General features: G+C 43.2%; 1 protein-coding gene across 18 annotated transcripts in view; it reads left to right on the forward strand.

Annotated features, from left to right (window-relative positions):
• Rbms3 (RNA binding motif single stranded interacting protein 3) overlaps positions 1-21,402 on the forward strand; it is a 796,347-nt gene that overhangs the window by 413,562 nt on the left and 361,383 nt on the right. For all 18 annotated transcript variants that reach the window (XM_048423668.3, XM_048423677.3, XM_048423671.3 and 15 more), the window contains one exon: positions 2,963-3,054. In XM_048423668.3, coding sequence (XP_048279625.1) covers positions 2,963-3,054 — 92 coding nt within the window. The remainder of the gene's footprint in view (positions 1-2,962; positions 3,055-21,402) is intronic.

The raw sequence follows: 21,402 nt of genomic DNA on the forward strand, positions 1-21,402 counted from the left end.
CGGCTATTCCATCACATCTCTCTCTAATTCACCTAATAAGCTGCATACAAGTGGGAACTGGAGCTGTTGCTTCCCTCACGTTACATATTCTGCCAGGTCAAGAGCCCTATGAAGGAAGACTGAGCCTCTGAATGAATGCAGGCCAGCCCTACCCCATCCACACCTCCCATGGAGAGATGTGGTACAGGCCCAGGTCCTCCAGGAAGCAACCTGCAAAGAGAATGAACTGGAGAGAGCCTTTCTTGGGATTGAGTTAATTCACCCCTTCATTCCAAATCCAAGTACTTTCAGGCATAAGGGGCACAGGCCCCGGGAGAGGTTGAGGACCATCAGGGGTGCAGGCTCTAGAGCGGCACCAAGGGCCATAAGTGATACAGGCTCTAGAGCCGGGCCAAGGGCTATCAGGGATGCAGTCTCTAGAGCAGGGCTAGAAACAGTTCTCTGTATGACACTGGATAATTTCTATGCAGACTTTCTTCATATTGTGTCTCTGCCATCTAATAGCTTCTGCTTTTTTGGCCAGTTTTTAAGTTCACCTGTGCCTCAGTTTCCTCATACAGTGGACCCAGAGTCAGTATTCCATGACACAGTGATGTTTCATACATAAGAACACCCTCATCCCTAGAACAGCACCTGACCTGTGGGCAATGATGTTTTAGAAATTTTAGAACTTTGCCTATAACTCTGGTCCTTGGTTTTTCTTTCCCATGCCTCTTTTCTTCCCCTTCTTATGAAGAAAGGAATTGCCAGCCCTGACAGAACACACTTCCTTAAGTATGAGAAGCATAAGCTTGGAGGCCCTGCTTTGTGGGAGCATTTTGCTTGTACACTGCTGTGCTTCAGGTTCATTTTGGGATAACATGCTGGGAGGGAGAAAAGGAAGATGGGATTTGAGGGAAGAAAATTAGAAAGTTAATTAAAAGAACCAGCTTGGTAATTGAATTCCCAAATACTCTTATTTGGAGGTTGGGGTAGGAATGGATTATAGCACACGAATGGTGTGTTTGCCTCAGTTGTAGGCCTGGTAGTCCTGAATGAGACAAGCTTCAAAGTAAGACAGATGTCTGCCTTCATGGAAGAGTAGGTGTGTTGATACGTCCTACATCTGTAGACTTTTCAATAGCACAATACATAATATTTGTAATGTACATATTTATATGTATCATGGATATGCATGTATTGATATGTATAGCTCATACACTATGTATATCATATATAATACTTTTAGGTGTATATGGATGTGTTTTAGTATTTTTTTCTATTGCCGTGTTAAAATCCCTTGACAAACCACAGCTGACAGGAGAAAGGGTTTATTTTGGTCTGTAGTGGCAGAGGAGTAGGGGAAGACTTGGCATCAAGCATGGCTGTCATGGTGGTCAGAGCAGAAAGCTGACGGGCCACATGTCATCTTCACACTGAAAGCTGAGATTGAGCAGCAAGTAGGGCCCATCTACAAAACCCCAAACTCTGCCTCCCATGATGTATTTCCTCTGGTAAAGCTCCATCATTTAAAGGTTCTGTAACCTCAAACAGTGCCTCCTGCTGGTGATCAAGTGTTCAAACACATGAGCCTGTGGAGGCCATCACATTCAAACCACAATACATGTACACTCCTGCAGTTACTGTTGATTTTTTATATGATTTTGAGACATCCTCTCACGTACCTTCTCCTGCCTCCACCTCAGTCATGCCAGAATCACAGGTGTGCACAAACACACCCCACGGAGTGTTCATATTTTAGCACATTCTTGGCAGCTGACCTTGCTGTTGGGTAAATTCCTGGACTAATGGTGGCACGAAGACCGTTTTCTCTCAGCAGTCCTGTCTTATTAATTGTTCTGCTTGTTTGTTTCCCTGAACGTTTATAAGTGCTCACATAATCGCACAAACAGAACCATATATTTATGACACCCTCCCAAAAAAACTAAATAAGATGGCTATTTAGTATTTGTTTTCAGAGACTGGAGTGTTTATTCATCAAATGACTCTTTTTCAAATGTAAAAAGAATCAATGATTTGAACTGTTATTGAGAGGAACAAGATCCTATAATTTGGAACCATGGGCTGAGGGATTGGGTCCAAGTAAGTTCAAACCTCTACTCTAACACACAACCTTTATTTGTGCAACCAAGACATATCTATTGACTGCCTGCCATGTGGCAACCACCATTGCAGCCTATGATAATAACTTTAGTGTTCTGGTTTCTTTACATTTCGCTATAATGGTTTACCCTGGGTAAAACAACTTAAGCATGAGAAGGTTCATTCGGGTTTGCAGTTCTAGCACAGTCCTACAGCAGGGGGATTACAGCGGGGTGGGGGGGGATTTGAAGCAGCTGGTCACATCACATCCATAGTTAAGAAACAGAAAGAATGAATCCTCCAGTTTCCTGGGTCCAGGCTCCCCTCCCAGGGCATGTGCTTACCCACAATTCAGAGGGGCCTTCCCATCTTATTATCCTAAAGAGGATAACCCTCTAGACCTGCCCAGAGGTCTGCCTCCCAGGTGGTTCTGGTTCCAGTAAATGTTGACCATCACACTTATCTGTTCTTATGGCTTTTTATGAGTATAGATTTTTAGAGGTCTGGAAAATGGACTTTAGCCTCAGACACTTAAGGGTTTCCAGGGCTTTTTTCTCCTCCCTCTTGCAGCCAATCTGTAGCAGGAAGAGCACAGTAGAGCGAGGCTTTGCCCGAGCTGCCAAGTTAGTGCTAAGTGGGCTTCTCCCCTGCACCCCAGTCTGCAAAGTACTCTGGAACATGAAATAACCTCCTCTTGTCTAGAGTTACTAAGGTATCTCGCGTAAAGCACTTGGGAGTAGAGATATGAGAGTCTTTGGGTCTAGCCAGGTTTCGTCGGGAAGAAATGAATTCATAGCCGACAGTAACTCTGCATTCTTTGGATGACGGAAGTGTGCCTGCCTGCCTGTGGTGACTAATGCCAGGTTTTGTATCTTTGCAGGTTATGGTTTTGTAGATTTTGATAGTCCTGCAGCCGCACAGAAAGCGGTAGCATCCTTGAAGGCAAATGGCGTGCAAGCACAGATGGCCAAGGTAAGCCTGCTCAGACAAAGAGGGTCTGTGCACATGTGGACCCTTATGTGTATCTGTGTGGGAGCACATGTTAGTCCTCCATAGTGAGTAGACCCCAGATTATGATTTGCACTCTTTCTGTACTCAGCTGTTAGGGAAAAGGAACCATACAAGAGACCTGGCTTATTGTAATATCTCTGATTTGGCATATAGTTACTCATGAGCTCTTTGATGTGGAGACCCCGGTGATTAAAGGATACATGTAGAGGGCTCTGCTTTGCCAGAAAAGGGAGATATGTATGCATGGGAGTCTAAGATTTTCCCTTGTCAGCAGTGCTGGAGTCAACATACATGTATGTACTGGTGTCTAGCACTATCTCTAGTCAATATACATGGATGTACCAGTGTCTAGACCTCTCTTTAGTTGGCAGAGTTGGAGTCAATATACATGAATGTACTGGTGTAAAGTTCAATATTCATGAACTTCCCCCCAGTCAGCAGAGTTCTGGAGTAGTACAGAAAGTTACCAGTGACCTAATATGTGCTAAATCTTCATTCCTTTGTTCCATGTTTGGGAGGCTTCTGAGTCAATAGCCTTTTCCCTAGGCTGTGCAGGGAAATGGCTTATGTCTAATGTCCTCTGTATTGCTGGAACTTCACTTTGGCCCATATAATCAGAGTTTACCTGGGGAGCAGTATTCTTGATTATGTTCATCATTTTCAATATTTACTTGTTGCTACATAGTATTCATTGTCTGGAACTTTGTATATAAAACTATGATGAATTTTTACAACAAAGTGAAACTTGTTCCTCATCATTTTGTGCCTTGATTGCTGTAGTGTTAGAAAAATCTGCCTATGTGGTAGGATAATATGAATCTTGGGAACAATGTACACCAATGTCATTGTTTTCATTTTAATTTGGGAATCTAATGAGATGCCATCATAATGATATAAGCTAGGTATGGTACATGACTTTAATCCCAGCACCCTGAAACAGTGGCAGATTGATTGCTGTGATTTCAAGGACAGCTTGGTCTATACAATGGAGTTCAAGATCAGCCAGGAATATACAATGAGAGGTCTCCAAACACTAAAAAGAAGAAAGAGAAAAAGTAAGAGTAAACACCAAAAATGTTGCTGATGACATTTGGATGTTGGGTAAATGTTGATGTTCAAATGGCAGCCATTTTGAATCCTCATAAATAATCCTCATAAATAACCTCATATTAGGTTTAAAATATTCTTTCTGTTAATAGTTCTGAACTTAATATTCCCAGATTTTCATACTCTTGGATGTCAGAGGTAACAGACTTTTAAATCTTGAACATCTGTCCCTGGCTTGTGTCTCTAATTTTATGGCCCTTTTCCCAGAGAAATCAGGGATGTAATGATGAAGTCATCTGGTTTTTGCTATGATTGTGTCCATTCTCTAAGAACCTTCTAGCATCAGCTTCGGACTTCTAGAAGTCAGCGTTTGGGTGCTGGCAGTTGTGGTGCATTCTGACCAATATGTGCAGATCACGTCTGCTCTTGTCTGTTGGGAGCCAGTTTCCTCTTGAGTGACAGCAGTGGGCTCATTGTCTTTCTTGTTATTCAAGGTGATATGAATTAGAATTTTCCAGTCTGTGAATTATATTCTTTGTCAGGATTATGCCTAGGAGCTTTAGATTTGGTCAAGGATTGAGACAGATGAAGTTAACAGTTTTAATTAATCGGGAAGTTACATGCATGTCCTGGTTTAAAGGTTCATTGCAAGAGTCAATGACAACTGAAGTAGCAATCTCCTGTACCCAGAAAACAAGAGAAAGAATATGGCTGTGACTGAGGCAAGAAGTGGTTATGAAAATGCTTAAGACAGAATATTGAGGGGCTGAAGAGTTGGCTCAGTAGTTAAGAGCATTAACTGTTCTTACAGCGTACCCCAATCAAGTTCCCAGAACCCAAGCTAGGCAGCACACAGCCTCAAGTAGCTCCACTTTCAGGATTCGATCCTCTCTTCTGGCATAAATGGGAACGACATCAAGTGTACACATGCACACAGAGGTGTAAACACATATAAATTTTAAAAGGAAAAAAATAATCTTTAAAACCTAAAGTATATCCTGGGGGTGGAGAAATATGGTTAAAAGTTCTGTGGCTCTTACTGAAGATCTGAGTCGGTTTCCTCAACTAACTTCCTGTAATTCCAGTTCTGAGAGAGCTAGTGCCCTCTTCTGGCCTCTAAGAGCCCTGAATTCAAGTGCCCGCACACACACACACATAGACACACACACACTTTAAAAATAAGATGAATCTATTTTTTAAAAAATGAAATATACAAAGTGAGGAACCTGTGAAGTAGCTGAGGAGATAAAGGCACCTGTTGTGAGGTGAAGACTGAAGTTTGATCCCCAGGTCCTCCATGGTAGAAGGAGAAAATAGACTACCAGAATCCCCTGACCTCTATATGTGTGTACATTGTGTACCTGTATGCACATCACATATAAATATGTAAATTAATCAATTAATTAATTAATTCTTAAAACAAAATGGTTATTGGAAGGTATTTGGTACATTTGGAAGTCATCAGATAGTAGTGGCTTATAGATCATGAACACACAGCTGTTTCTAATTCTCAGGAGATAGAAAGACAGACAGATAGACAGACAGATACAGACAGATAGATGATAGGTAAATAGATGATAGATAGTTGATAAATGATAGATAATAGAAAGACAAGAAAATAGATGATAGATAGATTGGTTGATTGATAGATGGTAGATAGATCATATACAGAGTTGAGCTTTTGTATTAAAAAGGGCAAAGAAAATTGACACTGACTTTAATATTTTCAGCATGTGTGTACATAAGGAATCCCTGTCTATGCCTGACTATCTCTCTCATGTGCATGTACGTGAGCACATGCCCATGCACACATACCCCAGTCACTGGCCTGTCACCCAGTAAGGAAACTGTCTACACTAGTAATCATTTAAAGACCTTCAAAGATTACGCACTCTGACTGCCATGTTGGCCCTTATCCCAAATCCAAGGTGCCAAGCCTGGCGTGCCAAGCTGGGCTGTGGGAATCACTCTATTGTAGGCTTGCTGAAGGTGTGCCTGGCCAGGGCTGTGGGGAATCACTGTCGTAGGCTTACTGAAGGTGTGCCCGGCCAGGGCTGTGGGGAATCACTATCATAGGCTTACTGAAGGATTTTGCAGTTTTAGTGTGCTGCCTGTGAAGTAAATCCTCGCAAAGTTGGAGCCCAAAGCCTGCTTTAGATTCCCATCTGCCCACTGCAAAACTTTCACCAATAAATGACTCTGTAATTTAACTACCCAGAAGAAAATAAATAGCCTCCGTTTGACAATGAAATGGAACAAGCTTGGCCACCTGTATTAGCAGATTTCTCACTGAGCTATTGGATTTCACAGCACTTTTTCCCTTTTCCTGGCGATAACTGTTATTTATTATCATATAAACCTGCAGTCTGCGGGGTGTGTGCTACTTGCAGTATATATTTTACCATTTAAGTATGCACCAAATCGCCTCCCGCACCCTTGTTCTTATCAGCATCCCACTCTGTTGGTTGTGGTGTGGCATTTTAAGATCCCCAGGATTTTAAAATAAAATGCCTCCTGGGTTTGGAAAGATGGCTCATCAGTCAAGAGTGCATGCTGCTCCTGCAGAGGACTTGAGTTCACTTCCAAATACCTGCTTCATGCTTCTGTGACACAGAATCTAGGGGACTGTATGCCCTATTTTTGGACAAAACTGATACCTGCATTTGCATTCACATTTCCCCATACAGACCCACACAGAGACAGACAGACAGATAGACAGACACAGAACTTACTTGACTAATAGTAAATATTAAAAATGCCACCTGTAATTAAGTTCCCAATAACAACCTGGCACCCACTTGAAACTATGGGAGCTGCTCCCCTTAACAAATATGTTCCAGTGTGTGCCTGAGAAAACGCAAACGGATATTGCAAATATAAGAACTAAATAGGGAATTAGCCAGGAAGTAGTAATTGATCAGTGTGTTAGTCACTTTCCTGTTGCTTTGATAAAATGCCACGCACAAAAGAAACTTATGGAAAACTTTATTTTGAGTTACAGTTTCAGAGAAATGGATCTGTTATGGTAGCGAGGCAGGGAAATGGCAGGAGGACATGGTGTCAGGAGCGGGACGCTTAGAAATTAGATCTTTTACAGAAAACATGAAATAGAGAACTGAAGGCAGCAGGAATCTATGGAGTCTAAAAGCGCAACGCAATGGCTTACTTCCTCAAGCAAGGCTGGAATGCCTCCCCAGACAGCACCATCCCCTCCCCAGACTGCACCACCTGAGTCATTGGCCATCAGTTATAATTAATATAGTTTCTGTGTGATTATACGGGTCTGGGCAACTGAGAAATGAAAACGCAGCCTCTACTTACAAGTAACTGTTCATCGGAATTAACATTTTCTTTCATGAGTCAAGTTTTTAATTCTTTGGTAAAAGCAAATTTAAAGGATTGTATTGGTGTATGCTGGTGACGAATGTAGGTTTGAAGGATGCATTTGCCTTTGATTTCTGGTTGTGGCACCACCTAGCTGTGTGAACTTCCTGTGTTGTGAAAACATTTGTGATACTCTTTAATAATAATATGCTGCTTTATCTGTAGGGGTACTGTACGACTTTTGAAAACCCACAAGGCATCGGGCATATTGCTTTGATCGCAGCAAAAACCCAGTTCCTGTGCATGGTTTAAAAAGTATTGTGTATTGGATTCAGATGTGCTGGTAAATCTTCTGTGAATCTTAGCATATCTTCAGATATTCTGCTATCAAATAATAGTCTGTAGGAAGAAGTTATAAAAGCTTTAGTCTGTAAATGCTTTGTGGGTTTTACAAATATTTTGAGCTGAACAGTGTGTTGGTTATAATGAATTAGGGTTGTAAAAAGCCGTAAGTTATTAGGGAGATGGACAAGGGACCGTGTGACGCTGCAGGCTTCATTCAGAAAGAGGCCTGCATGAGGCATGGCAAATCTTTAGTCTAAGAACCTGATGAGATGTCTGTCCACACCTATATTGCTGGGGATTGCCTCGTGGTACTGTAGGGGTAATATGGATGACTAATCAATGAATGTCAAGTGACCAATAAACAGTGGTGTGGCCAGTCATTACTGAGGGGACCGTGTGGGTGGGAGAAGGCAAGACTCTCAAAAATAAAGTGACTTGAATTTTGGCCACCAAATTATCTTAGTTTCTTCAACAGTTATTGTTTTACCCAAATGAAGGAGCTTTATAATTGGTATGGCCATGGCTAATGAAAACCTCTTTCTTATTCTGTGTTTTTAACATTTATCCTATTTGCCTTATTGCAAAAGCTGTGAACAGTTGGGGGAGGCTGCTCGTTTGTTCCTGACTGCTTAGACAATGAAATAATTACTCCGAAACTATATTATTTGTAATACTGTCTGTCCAATAGCTTAAGCATATTGCTAGCTATCTCTTATATTCTAAACTAACTCATTTCCATTAATCTGTGCATCACCACGAGGTTGTGGTCTACCAGCAAAGTTTCGGTGGGCTCCAGCGGAAGCATCTGTCTCCGACGGCAACTACATGGCTTCTCCATTACTCTGCCTTCTTTCTCCCAGTATTCAGTTTAGTTTTCCCACCTAGCTCTATTCTGCTAAGCCACTGGCTGAAACAACTTTATTCATTAGCCAATAAAGCAAAACATAGACAGAAGGACTTCCCATGCCAGTGGACCAAGAATTTGAACTATTACAAATCTTGACAACCTTGAGGTAGAGCTAAGGAATATGGGTCTGCTTACTCATGAAAAAAATAAATTGAAGAAGCCCTAACTAAGGAGGTGAAGAGATAGCTCAGCAATTTAGAGCATTGGCTGCTCTTGGACAGGACATAGGTTCAATTTCCAGTACCCACTCAACCCTCTATAACTCCATTTCCAGGGATCAGGCACACTTTTCTGGCTTCCATGCACTGCACACATATGGTGCACATACATACATGCAGGCAAAAGCCATGCATGTAACAAAACAAAATAACTCTTATTTAATTAAAGGAAAAAAAGAATTCCAGCTAATGATAGCTTAGCATACGGGTGTTTATTTGACTGAGATACATAGAAAGTTCTGGATAATTAAAGAACATTAACATGGGCATTTAACAGCAAGGAACAAGTGGGCAAAAGTTCTAAGCCACTCATGTCTAAACATTATCAAACCTTCTTGGGCAGGGAAGGGATTCTTGCTTGAAGGATACTTCAAGATTCATGATTATGTAGACATATACCTGAACTCTGACTGAACAGGCCTGCTATTATCTTCCAGAACCTATGTGTAAGTCCTCAGCTGTTCTGACACCTATAGGGACTGGCCTGCTATTATCTTCCAGGATCTATGTGTGAGTCCTCTATTGATCCATTCCACTCATCCATATGAGGACCCCATGTAAATACTTTATGATACTGCTGTTGAACACACTTAAAGTCTTATTATCTTAGTTTAAGTAGGTATACATGTGTGCATGAGTGAGCACATGTACAACAGTAGAAGCCCCACAGAGGGTAGGAGAGGGCATCTGATCCCTTGGGTCTGGAGTTACAGTTGTTAGCTGCCATGGGAGTGCTGGGAACTGAACTTAGGTCCTCTGAAAGAGAACAAAGTGCCATTAACCACTGAGTCATCTGGTCAGCCCCTGGAATGTACTTTAAAGTCAGGCTGATGCTAAACTTTGGATGTAGCTCTTTCCTTTTGGTTACTGCCCATGTAATGAAAGTGGCTGTTCTTCATCCATACTGGTGCAGGGTGTTCTTGTAGACACATGTCCAGAGGAATGCAGTGCCTCCATCAACTGAGAACTACGTCTCTTCTTCCTCCTGGTTGCTATTTAAACTCTCACTACAGAAAGGACCAAGTGTTGGCCAATACATGACTATAAATACTTTTGTGACATCTGTGTTGTTGGACATGTCAATTTGGCTCAAGATATTTTTAAAGCTTTTCTCCCCTTGGCCTTAGTGTAGAATTCAGGGATTCAAAATCCAATATTGAAATTCTCAGAATCCGTCTTAATCCCAGTCATTAATCCCAGTCATTAATTATCTGAGGCCTTTGAAGCAGAATTTTCTGAAGTTGATGTTTATGTTAGCTTTTACCTAACAATTTGCATAATCTGTCTGTGGGTGATACCCTGCTCTTTCCAGGGAACTGTCTCTTCCTAAGCTTAAAGGTGAGTATGTCAGAAGAAATCCCTGCATACCCAGTATTGGAAAAAAGCAAAATTTATCAGAAAGTGCCTAGGTGTGGTGTGGGAGGTCCTGCACGTTCCGTTTCTTCAGCCTAGGTGTTCTAGACTCTGGTCTGGGTTTTCAGTGTCTGTGAGGAGTTCAAGCCTTTGCAAGTTGTGCACAATGTCAGTCCTTTTATTCTTCTTCTTGAAGGGACTATGCCCAGAGGCAGACTCAGAAAAACATGCATACCTTCATGTGCTGCTGGCGAGTCCCATACCAGGAGCCCTCATCTTGCCTCCTGCCTTAATGATTTGTCCCTGTAGCTAGACAGAGCTTGTCTTCTCTCCAAGGATAGACCGACAAGTTCTATTTAAATCGGCATTTGTCCATAGATCTCCACCTGCTGAATTAGACATAAAATCCATCTGAATGAGGCAAGCATGGCTGGAGAGATTGTTCAGTGAGGGAAGAGGCCTGCTGCCCAGGCTGAGGACCCCAGTTCCATCCTGGGACCCATGCAATGCATGGAAAGAACTGACCAGTCACAAATAAAATACAGACAAAAATAGATTTTTTTAAAAAAAAAAATCAAGACAAAATTGCATACTATGAGTGACTGTAGCCCTGTGCTCCGCCTGATACTGTGTTCCCACCATCTTCAGGATGCCCTTTGAAACTGGTACTTAAACTACTCAAGGATGCCGTGAGACTCTGTCTCTCCTGGGCAACTTGTTGACATCCCAGTCACTGTAATACCTCTTCCCCTTTCTTTTTGTCTCAAAAGTATCCTAGGTTGAAAAAAATAATATTCAACTTCAGAAGTTCGTATTTGTTTTGTGAAGTTGATATTTTTCACTTTCCTGGTGAGGTGGTATACATTACTGAAACCATGCAGACATTCCTGCAATCATAGCATTCAAAAAGATTATTAGAATTCTGTGAAAAGAACAGCATGCTACTGAGAGTACAGATAGGTGCCCTGGCAGAACAAACCCAGGGCCTTATATATAGATCCCAGGCACTGAACCTCTTCCTCAAGCCTTGGATATATGAGGCCAGGTCTTTACAGCCCAAGATGACCTGGGATTGGAACTGCCAGTCTTCCTGCCTCAGTGTCCTGATTGCTGGGATTACCAGCACATCTTGGTTACATACTCAGATCCATCTTTAGGAGTCTGGCCCTAGAAGCAGCTCTTCTTAGGTCTTCCTGTACAAAATCCTACTGCTTTATAAGGACACAATATCATAGGAAATAAGAGTTCAATGTGTGGAGGAGTGTTTCATGTGGAATACAGAACACAAAGCCTCTATTTTATTTCTCTTCCCCAAGTATTGCCTTCTTAGTGGAAAAGTCATTCAAAGAAACTCAGCCTCTGGCCTCATATATTCCTGAAAAAAGAGCTCCTTGCTTCTCTAAGCAATATGTCTGAATCCAGGAAGAAATGATAAATTGATATATTTAAAGGACCAAAGTTTGCAGACATCAGTTTTCCAAAGGCAGAACATGTTTCCCCATCGAAACGTAGGATTCTTATGGCTTGTTACTAGATTGTGGTTTATTTGTGTGAGTGAGTGCGTATCATTCTGTGTGAATATCTATGTTAATGTCTTTTCTGTTCTGTGAATGTGTATAGCATATGTATGTGTTTCAGATGGGCATCTTCACAAGTGTCTGTAGGTAAACATGCCCCCCCTCATTCTCTCTCTCTCTCTCTCTCTCTCTCTCTCTCTCTCTCTCTCTCTCTCTCTTTCTCTCTCTCTCTCTCTCTGAGCCATCTCTGCAGCCCCTTGCCTATTGCAATTGTGACCCATTACTTGTGGCACTGATTCTTGTGGATGATTAGGACCACCTCGTGCTGTGTGCTTTTAGTCACCAACATCAAACTCACACAGACGTGACCATCATATCTTTTGTGGGTGAGCACAAGCATTGGAGCCTTGAATGGAGATAGGGAAAGACACACAGTTACCTCCTGCCCCTGCCTTGTGAATTGGGGAACTAAACCCCAACAATACCCCGACTATGCTGGAAGGAGATGTCCTTCACTGGGACCCATTCTGAAGTTCCTGTCAATCCCTACAAGCATTGGGAAACATTCTTGGTGTTTCATCTCACTGCTTACCCCTCTTGCTGTGAGGGTACCCAAATTTTAATATGGAGAGTTTACCAGTGTACTTACCGTGGACCCCAGCATGCTGCTAGCATCTCTTTCCATATGTTTCCTGACACTTCAGCTTCCTTGCCCTTTTCCCGATGTGTTGGACAAGAGCATTGCCAACTGAGAGTGTGAGGGTGTCTTAGGTGGAGGAAATGGTTTGCTGGCTGTGGTCACAAAGGTTGCATCCACGGAATGGAGACGTTTTCCCGAGGTTTTGCTGAGACCTAGGAAGCCAGCGAATGGTGATAATGTCTAGGAAATTAACAGCTCCTGCATATGGTGCATACTTTGATCCCGGCCAAATGGTGCTTAGCCGACGGGCTGTGGCTCTCATAGGAGTTGTTAGCACAGTGCAATGGTGAGGCTTTATTAATCGGGCACAGTGCTAAGCATCATGGTTCTCTAGTTGAAGGACTTAACCACCATACATATCGTTGTAGAGCAGAACAGCGAGATCTTAAAAGCACGGACGTTCTGCTCTGCCAAGTTATTTGTATTTTTCACAGTAGTATTTTAGCGATCCTCTTTGTGTATGTATATGTGTGTGGTAGATGTCTGTGTGTGTGTGTGTGTGTGTGTGTGTGTGTGTGTATGTGTGTGTGCGTGTGTGTGGACCTATGTGAGCCTGAGTGAATGTGGAGGCCAGAGATTGACACTGGATGTCCCCATCGTTTTCTTTCTTATTATTATTTCTGTGAGACAGGATCCCTTGATGAGCCTGCAGCTCCCTGAGTCATCTGTCCTTGCATGCCAACCCTTGTTAGCAATCCTACTGTCTCAGCCTCCCTGCTTCCCAGGTCTGGTTTTATTGATGTGTGCTATCACACCCAAGGCTGGGGGTATGAAACTCGGGCTCAGGTTTGCTCAGGAAATACTTGACCAATTCACCTAACTCCCCAGCCCCGTTTGTGTGATTTTCTTACGATGCTCTCTAAGTTTAGGATTCTGTAAAGTGAATAATTCACAGCTTTTACTTTTGAGAAAGATTTGGAGTATGATGCTATCTTTCCTAGTGCCCTGTACCTGTCTATCAGTGTGGGTAGTTAAGCTGGTGCACTTTTTTAAAAAAAAAAAAAAGATTAGCTTTCTTATTTTAGATTTGTGTTTGTGTGTGGATATGGATATGTGGACAAGTTTAGTGTCTGTGGAAGTCAGATGAGGAGGTCATAACCCTGGGAGCTGAGTTACGGGTGGATTCACCCAGCAAGGGTGTGGCAATTGAACTTGGGTCCCCTGCAAGAGCAGTACACGCACCTAACCACTGAGCCATCTCTGTGGCCCCTTGCCTGCTGCTGTTGTTACCCATTGCTTCCGGCACTCATGTCTTGTGAAGGACTGGGCCTGCCTTGGGCTGTGGGATTTTAGACACTGATGTCCTTGGATGCCTCAGCATCTCCTTGCAACAGTCATCTTCTTGTGTCCCCCAGACTCCCGTGTCAGCAGCAGTCCCCATGGAAATCCTGCTGACGGCCCACTCTAGGTCACACTTCCTCTCTTCTGCATTCACAGCGGAGCATGTGTATTTCCCAGAATTCAGGATTTATAGTTTGACTGTTATGTGGAGACAACTAAGTCACTGTCACCCTCCCAGGTAAAGCCTTCTGAAAATTGGGCCTTTCAGAACCTTTTCCACCCAAGGAAGTTTTATGTGACCCCATGCATACAGGTCTATAAAACAGGTCTATAAAATGGGTACAGTAGACAAGCATTTACTCAGAATAAATGCCAATGATGTGTATTCTAAATTCTTTGGCATGTACATAATCTCACTGTTGCACCAAAACAAAAAGCAATTTGCACATTGGTGAGATTCCAAGCAGGTCAGCTAGCTACTTCAGAGGCTTGAGCAGTGACATCATTGCTGAAGAGGAAAAAAGAAAGGAGAGCACGTTGGGAAAATAGTTCTTAAGCTGTGAGACACGCCAGTGAGTCCACATGCTAAACTTTGATCACTAAAAACTTCTTCAATTAGTATTCCGTAACCAGAAGTGTTGATGTTTCTAGATAATTAACTATGGTGTTAGGTGCCCCCACCCCAGGAAATAGCCGAGTTCCTTTTCTCTTTAATCTGTCTCCCTGGGTGGGATTTAGCTGTTAGTGGTCATTTGTATTCTTTCAGGGTAGACCTCTAAAGAAGTGGAAATTGACTGTCTGTCTTTTTTTTCCTCAAGGTATAGGAAATAATAACAAATTAGCCTTAGGTGTTTCGAGATGTCCTCTGGCCTATCAGCAATACCCGTATGTTCCAAACTAAAGCTCCCGTTCCTCTTTGCATGCACCACGGCTCTGTGGGTCTGTGCTTTCCCTAAATATTTTAAGTGCAGTGTTTATGTATCTGTAGTTTCGTAAATTTGTTTACTCTTATTTAATATCCCTTCCAAGATGCAACCTGCGAACAAGTTATGGATTAAATGGTGTGCCATATGGAGCACCAATGTTTACACTTAAGACTCAAGTGAAAGCAGCGCAGATATTTTGTTGGCCTTGGCATTGACACAGAGGGGTGTGCATAGCTTCAGTAGGAACCACTCCCATCCTAGCCCCAGGCTGTTCCACGCCCCTGCCTGTAGGGAAGATTGTGTGGTTCCCAGGGAGTCCCGCTGAGTTCTACATGCCCCCCAGTGGGGCGAATCTGTCACCTTTTTCCTCTCCTACTGCCAAGACTAGGTTATGGCACAGGTTAGGGAAATGCCTCTGCTCACTGAATCAGGACCTGGTGGCAAAAGGAATGGTGATGAGAGATGGTACGGAAATCCCCAACCAAAAGTTGCTTAGGAAGGGTAGAAGTGGAAATGATAGGTCTTGGTTTCACAACCGATGAGCCAGAGAGAATGCCTGATGGCATCCAGTCTTGGCAGTTCAGTTCTGCAAGCAAGGAAGGCTGTAGCATTTGGTGGAGCCTTTCCTACATGCCCCTAATCCATTGTATTGGGTAGATATGGTATGCCATTTCTGGTTTTAAGGATTTCTACCCTCTCCCATTAATACAGCTAAAATGCCCCTCCGTCTCCAAAGATGCATCGAGACTACTTAGGAACTTAGTCAGTATAGACACTGGTTGTCACATGGTCCCCAGCTGTTTTCTTTCCTTTCCGACTTTGTGGAAACATGAGGCAGGCTAGGCGTGGTTCCTGTCGCTTGCTGATGCCCAAGTGTTTAGGGCCTTTGTTTTGGGATCCCTGACACATTCTGTCTCTCATTGTGGCTTTGGTGATATTCAGTTTTCGTAGGCTTTGGCCTGACTTTGTCAGTGTGCTACTGAGTCCCGCACCTCTGGGATGGAGTTACTGATTGCCTCTGATGTTTCGGCGCTGATGATAAGTTAGACCAGTGTGGCTGTCTTTCCCCATGCCTGCACTCTCAGTGGCGTTACACATCACCTTCCCATGTTTCCATCACCGAGATTAGTGAGTTCATTGTTTGTAACCTCATTCGCATCAAGGTGCGCAGAGATGTAAGTGTGTCTTTGCCGTGGTCTAAATATGGAATGTCCTCTATAGGCTCCCATGTCTGAACACTTGGCCTCCAGTTTGTGGCATTATTTCAGAAGAGTGTTCCATGTTAGGAAGTGGATCCTCTGGGAGGACCCGGTCACAGCACAGGGGTAGGCTTTGAGGTGTTGCACCCAGTCCCACTTCCTGTCCATTTTCTACTTCCTGACTGTGAAAGCAATAGAAACAGTTGCCGCACTCCGGCCACCATGCCTGCCCCATCACCATGGGCTGTCTCCCCTTAGGTCATGAGCTGAAATCAACCCTTCCCTCACTATCAGGTTTCTTGTCAGAATTTGGTCACAGCAAAAAAAAAAAAAAAAAAAAAAAAAAAAAACAAACTAAAAGAGTCATGATTTATCTTAAAGGGTAGTCAGTGCTTGGCTCAATCCTTTGCACACTGATGGATTTGTTCTTGTGCATTTTTACACATGTTTGGGTTTAATAGGAGAATGAACAGGACACAGTAGAGCATAGATTTGAGGAGCAAAGCAAGCACTGGGCATAGTTTCCTTTATCATTTGACTCTCTCCTCAGAGTCTCTGAAGCATCCAGAAGAAGCTGTCAAGCATAATTTCTTATAATAAGCAGGGGCAACTTCATAAGCGAAGCACATGACTGCATCTTATTTATGCGATATCAAATCACAAGCAGGCATAAGTGGACACGAGAAGAGCCCGCAGCCGGGTTAGATGCTGCCATCTGGTCCTGGTTCCTCTGCAGCGCTCTCCGCTGGCTGTTCATTCACGCTTCCTTCTTTTAGATCGTGTACAGACGATGTTGCCAGCGCTGATGTTGGAAAAGCCAACTGTACAAGAAAACAGAGGAAAAAAATTCTATCAATACTGTGTTTTCTTTCCATTAGAAAAGCATTTCAGTTGTATGCGTTTAAGGAAGAGAGTGTCTGCCATCGGAAGATGAACCACACAAAGACATTAATAAGCAAATTAGCCTGAAAAAAAGAAAGAGGTCATGTTTACATTCCAGCTTGACTCAATGTAAACATTCTTTTAACGCCACTAAGGTAGATAAGTTGGAAAATGCCCAACACCTCTGTTCAATTCCCAAATTGCTGTTCTTGGTAATTCCCAGATTGGTAAATTATCATGTCAGCCTATGACAGCTGATGTTTGTGAGTCAGAAGATATGAATGGCAGCCCACTCATGGGAATTTGGTTTTCAAGCGTCACTCCCTTGGCTGGGCTCTGTTATGTCTGAGCGGCTGTACTAAGGTAGGGGAGATGGTGGCTGCGGATGTCACACATCTGCTTACGGCAGCGTGCAGACAACAGCAGCTTCCTTGTCTGTGACAGCCTTCTCCCCACGCTCGGACTCAGTGCCAGCTAACAAGTCCCCGTGGGCCCCACAGCAGTAATTCCGTTAGTGACCTGTTTGTCCTTGTGAGCCCTCAAAAGGCCCCACCACCTCATACTTTGGCTTTTTGGATTTGGAAATATGGAATTTGAGGAAAAACAACATTCCAAGGGTGGCAGCGGACCTAGCTACAGAGGAAATAGCCTACTTTGTTGTTGTTGTTGTTTGTAGCATTTTTCCTCTATCATATACGTTTACTAAGAAGGAACTTTAAAGCATATCATTGCTTAGATTTCTGTCTGGAAAATTAATCTCTTACCGTTGTCTTTTTAATAATGTTATTAATCTTATTTGCCTAAATTTTATGATCAACTCTAATTAAAACTGAAGTTGTTGGGCAGACAACATGTCTCAGCAGGTAAAGGGGCTTGCTGCCAGGCCTGACAACCTGAGTTCAAGTCCCCTGGACCCACATGGTAGAAAAAGAGAACTGACTCTAGTAAGTTGCCCTCTGACTTCAGTATGCATACTCTAACAAGTGCGTACACACACACACACACACACACATACATACACACACATGCATACACACACACATACACACACACATACACACACATACACATACATACACACACATATACATACACACACATACACACACATACACACACATACATACACACACATACATACACACACATACACACACATACACACACATACACACACATACATACACACATACACACACACATATACACACACACATACACACACACATGCACACACACATACACACACACACACACCATAAACAGATAAGTGTAAAAAAGATCAAACCGACATTGATAACAAGTAGCATTTCAGAAGCTGAGTGTGGTAACTCATGCCAGGAATCCTGCTATGAAACTTGAGGCAAGAAAATCACCTGCTTTTAAAGCTAGTCTGGGCTAAGTGTCATGCCAGGCTGATCTGAAGAGCGAGGCCCTGTCTCAATAAATAAATATGGAAGATAAAAGTTGGCTGTGGTGGCACACACTTACCATTCCAGTGGCCTAGAAGCTGAGGCAGGAGGATTGTCACAAATTCAAGACCATCCTTGGCTAAAGTTTGAGACTCTGTCTTAAAAAATAAAAAATAATATGTTTAAATATCTTGTTCTTGAACTTTATTCTTTTATTCTTTGGTGGTAGTGATTCATTGTTGCTGATTTTAAGAAGAAAAAGTAAGCTATATGGAACAAAATATGTTCCATATGTGTGTGTGTGTTGAGTGTGTATATGTATTGTGCTTGCATGTGTGTATTGCTATACCTGAATATGTGTGTGCTGCATGTGTGTGTTCGTGCATGTTTTCTATGTATGACTTAGCCAAGACAATGATCCTTGTTTTGTGTCATGTGCGTACAGCATCCTCAGAGGCCAGGAAGGGCGTTGGATCTACTGGAGCTGGGGTTACAGACACTTGTGAGCCAACCAACATGAGTACCAGAATCTAAGCTTATGTCCTCTGCAAGAGTAGCAAGCCAAGTGCCTTTAACTGCTGAGCCATCTCTCCAGCCCTTCTTGATTTTGAAATAAGGTCTCACTCTGCCACCCTGCCAGACTGGAGCTCACTGTGCGCCTGTGCAAATGCAGAGAACATATAAGCCAGAACCAGGAACCTGAGCCCCTTCTTCGTTCAGTTTTGCTCTTTGCCTTAAGATGTATTGTTCCTGTTTATCTTACTGTTCTCTTGTAGTGAAGAGACACCATGAGCATGGAAGCTTATAGAGGACAACCTTTAATTGAAGACTTGCTAGCACTTTCAGAGGGTGAGTCCATGATCATGCAGGAAGCATGGCAGGCAGGCAAGTAGGCATGGTACTGGGGCAGTAGCTGGGTGCTCACTCTAAACTTCAAGTCGCAGACAGAAGATCTAGGCTTGGTCTGGCATGGGATTTTGAAACTTCAAAGTTCACTCCCAGAGTCAGACTCCTCCAACAAGGCCACACCTCCTCCAACGAGGCCACACCTCCTCCAACAAGGCCACACCTCCTCCAACAAGGCCACACCCCTCCAACAAGGCCACACCTCCTTCAACAAGGCCACACCCCCTAATCCTTCCTAAGCAGTTCACCAACTGGTTATTGAACATTTAAATATATGAGCCTCTGGGGGCCATTCTCTTCAAACCACCACAGCATCTGCACCTTCTCTGAGTTTGTCCTTGTCACCCGTCCTTTCGTTTTTGTCAATAAACACCTCATGACTTACTTCAGCCAGTCAGTGCCACCATGACTCAAGGCCAAGATATTTTTTAAATTAAGTCAAATTTTTGTGGCGAGATTTTTAACAAATTGGATTTATTGAAACATAAAAATGTCCTATCAAATAATTCTAAATAATTCTATTGAGTTCACACCAACAGGGTAAAGTGCAGTGTAGTGTTAAATGATGGGACCCAGTGTGTTTCTTCTTAGGGTGTTCATCAACTCTCAGTTAGTTCCTGATGAAAAGGCAGGACTATCTGACCACTCAGAGAAATGTTTGGTGATTGCATGGTGTGTGTTAGTGTGCGTTGTGACTGCCATCTGTTTCTGTCTGTCTATCTGTCTGGGTCTGTGTGTCTTTAAACTCCTTGGTTGAGCTGGGGAAAGAGTACACAACAGAGAGCTTTCTTCTTTTCTGCTTGTGTAGCTTGCTCTGTTTTCTTCCTGTTTCACTCACATCCTCCCTTGATAATTAGTTGTCATTGTCACCTTGACATGACCTGGGAAGAGAGTATTAATGAGGGGTAATCTAGATCAGGCGGGCCTGTGGGCGATTCTCTTGATTACCTTAATTGATCATGGGAGACCCTGATTACCTTAATTTAGCATGGATGACCCCGCCCACATTGGGTAGCCCCATACCCTAGGGCTGTGTCCTGTAGAGAGAATCCTGCACAGAAGGCACAGGTGTATTTATCCATTGTTCCCTGCTCTTGTGTGTGGCTGTGATGTGACGAGCTGTTCCGAGTTGTTGCTGCCTTGCCTTCCTGCTAGGATGGGAGCTGTGCCCTGGAATCGTCAGTGAGCTGGAGCCCTTTCTCCCCCAGTTGCTTTCATCCGCGGATTTTACCCCAGCAGCAGAAGGAAAGTAGGGCAGCTCCCGTGCTCCACTCCCTGCCATGTTTGAGTCCTCAGACTTCTTAGTGTTACACGATTCAGGTTTTATTTCCAATCTGTCATGGGCCAGTGCTTCTAAGAAATACCATAAAAATGAATGATCAGAAAAATGAAATAAAGGTAAACAGACACATAAAATGCAAGCCTCAGTTTTATTATTAGTTTTTAAAGACAAAGTCAAATTTATCAAGTTGCTGGAAACATTTCTGAATGGTGCTTCTCAGAAGGCGTAATCTCCCCTCACTCCCCTGACTGCTTTGGGACGGAGCCTTCATCTTCAGCTCACACACAGAGCAGTACTACTTTAGTCTTGGTCTGTCCAACCAGGCAAGAGCCACAATGTTGAGTTGGTTGCTGCTTCAGCAGTCTTTCTGATGGAGCCCAAACAAGGACCTGCAAAATCCTAAATGCTCCCCAACTGGGTCACGTGATGGTCACACGATTCAAATGTCTAGACTCTTAAAGACACGTTAGAGGAGGGTACCATCTCCTCCTGTTTCCCAGCAGATTGTATTTCAGTGTATTAACCAGAGTAACCATACACGGACCCACTGCTGCTTAGGGCGCAAAGTCTCCACTGCTTTCCCCAAGATACTAGGAAGCAGAGAGTTCATCTTTACCTCTTTGACATGATGCGTACATAGCAAATATTTGTTTTCAGTGGTCATGGCGGATAATATTGGTTCTCAATTGACAGGATTTCAAATGACCTAGGAGGCAGACCTCTGGGCACGGCTGTGGGGTTGCATTTAGTTGAGTTAATTAAAGTGGGATAAATGTGGGTGATGTCATCCATGGGCTAGGATCCTGGACTGATAATGAGGATAAAATCATCACTAGTGTCCCCCTGTCTCTGCTTTCTCGTGACAGTGCAGTGTGACCACCGCCTCACTTTCCTGCTCTGCCTTTCCCACCTCCACCATGATGAATTGTGTCCCCTTAAACCAGGAGTCAAAAATCAACCCCTTTCCCTTATGCTGCTTTGTTAGGTATTTTGTCTATCACCGATGCCGT

This window comes from Myodes glareolus, chromosome 4 (assembly GCF_982192425.1).
Source record: "Myodes glareolus chromosome 4, mMyoGla1.1, whole genome shotgun sequence".
Lineage (NCBI taxonomy): Eukaryota > Metazoa > Chordata > Mammalia > Rodentia > Cricetidae > Myodes > Myodes glareolus.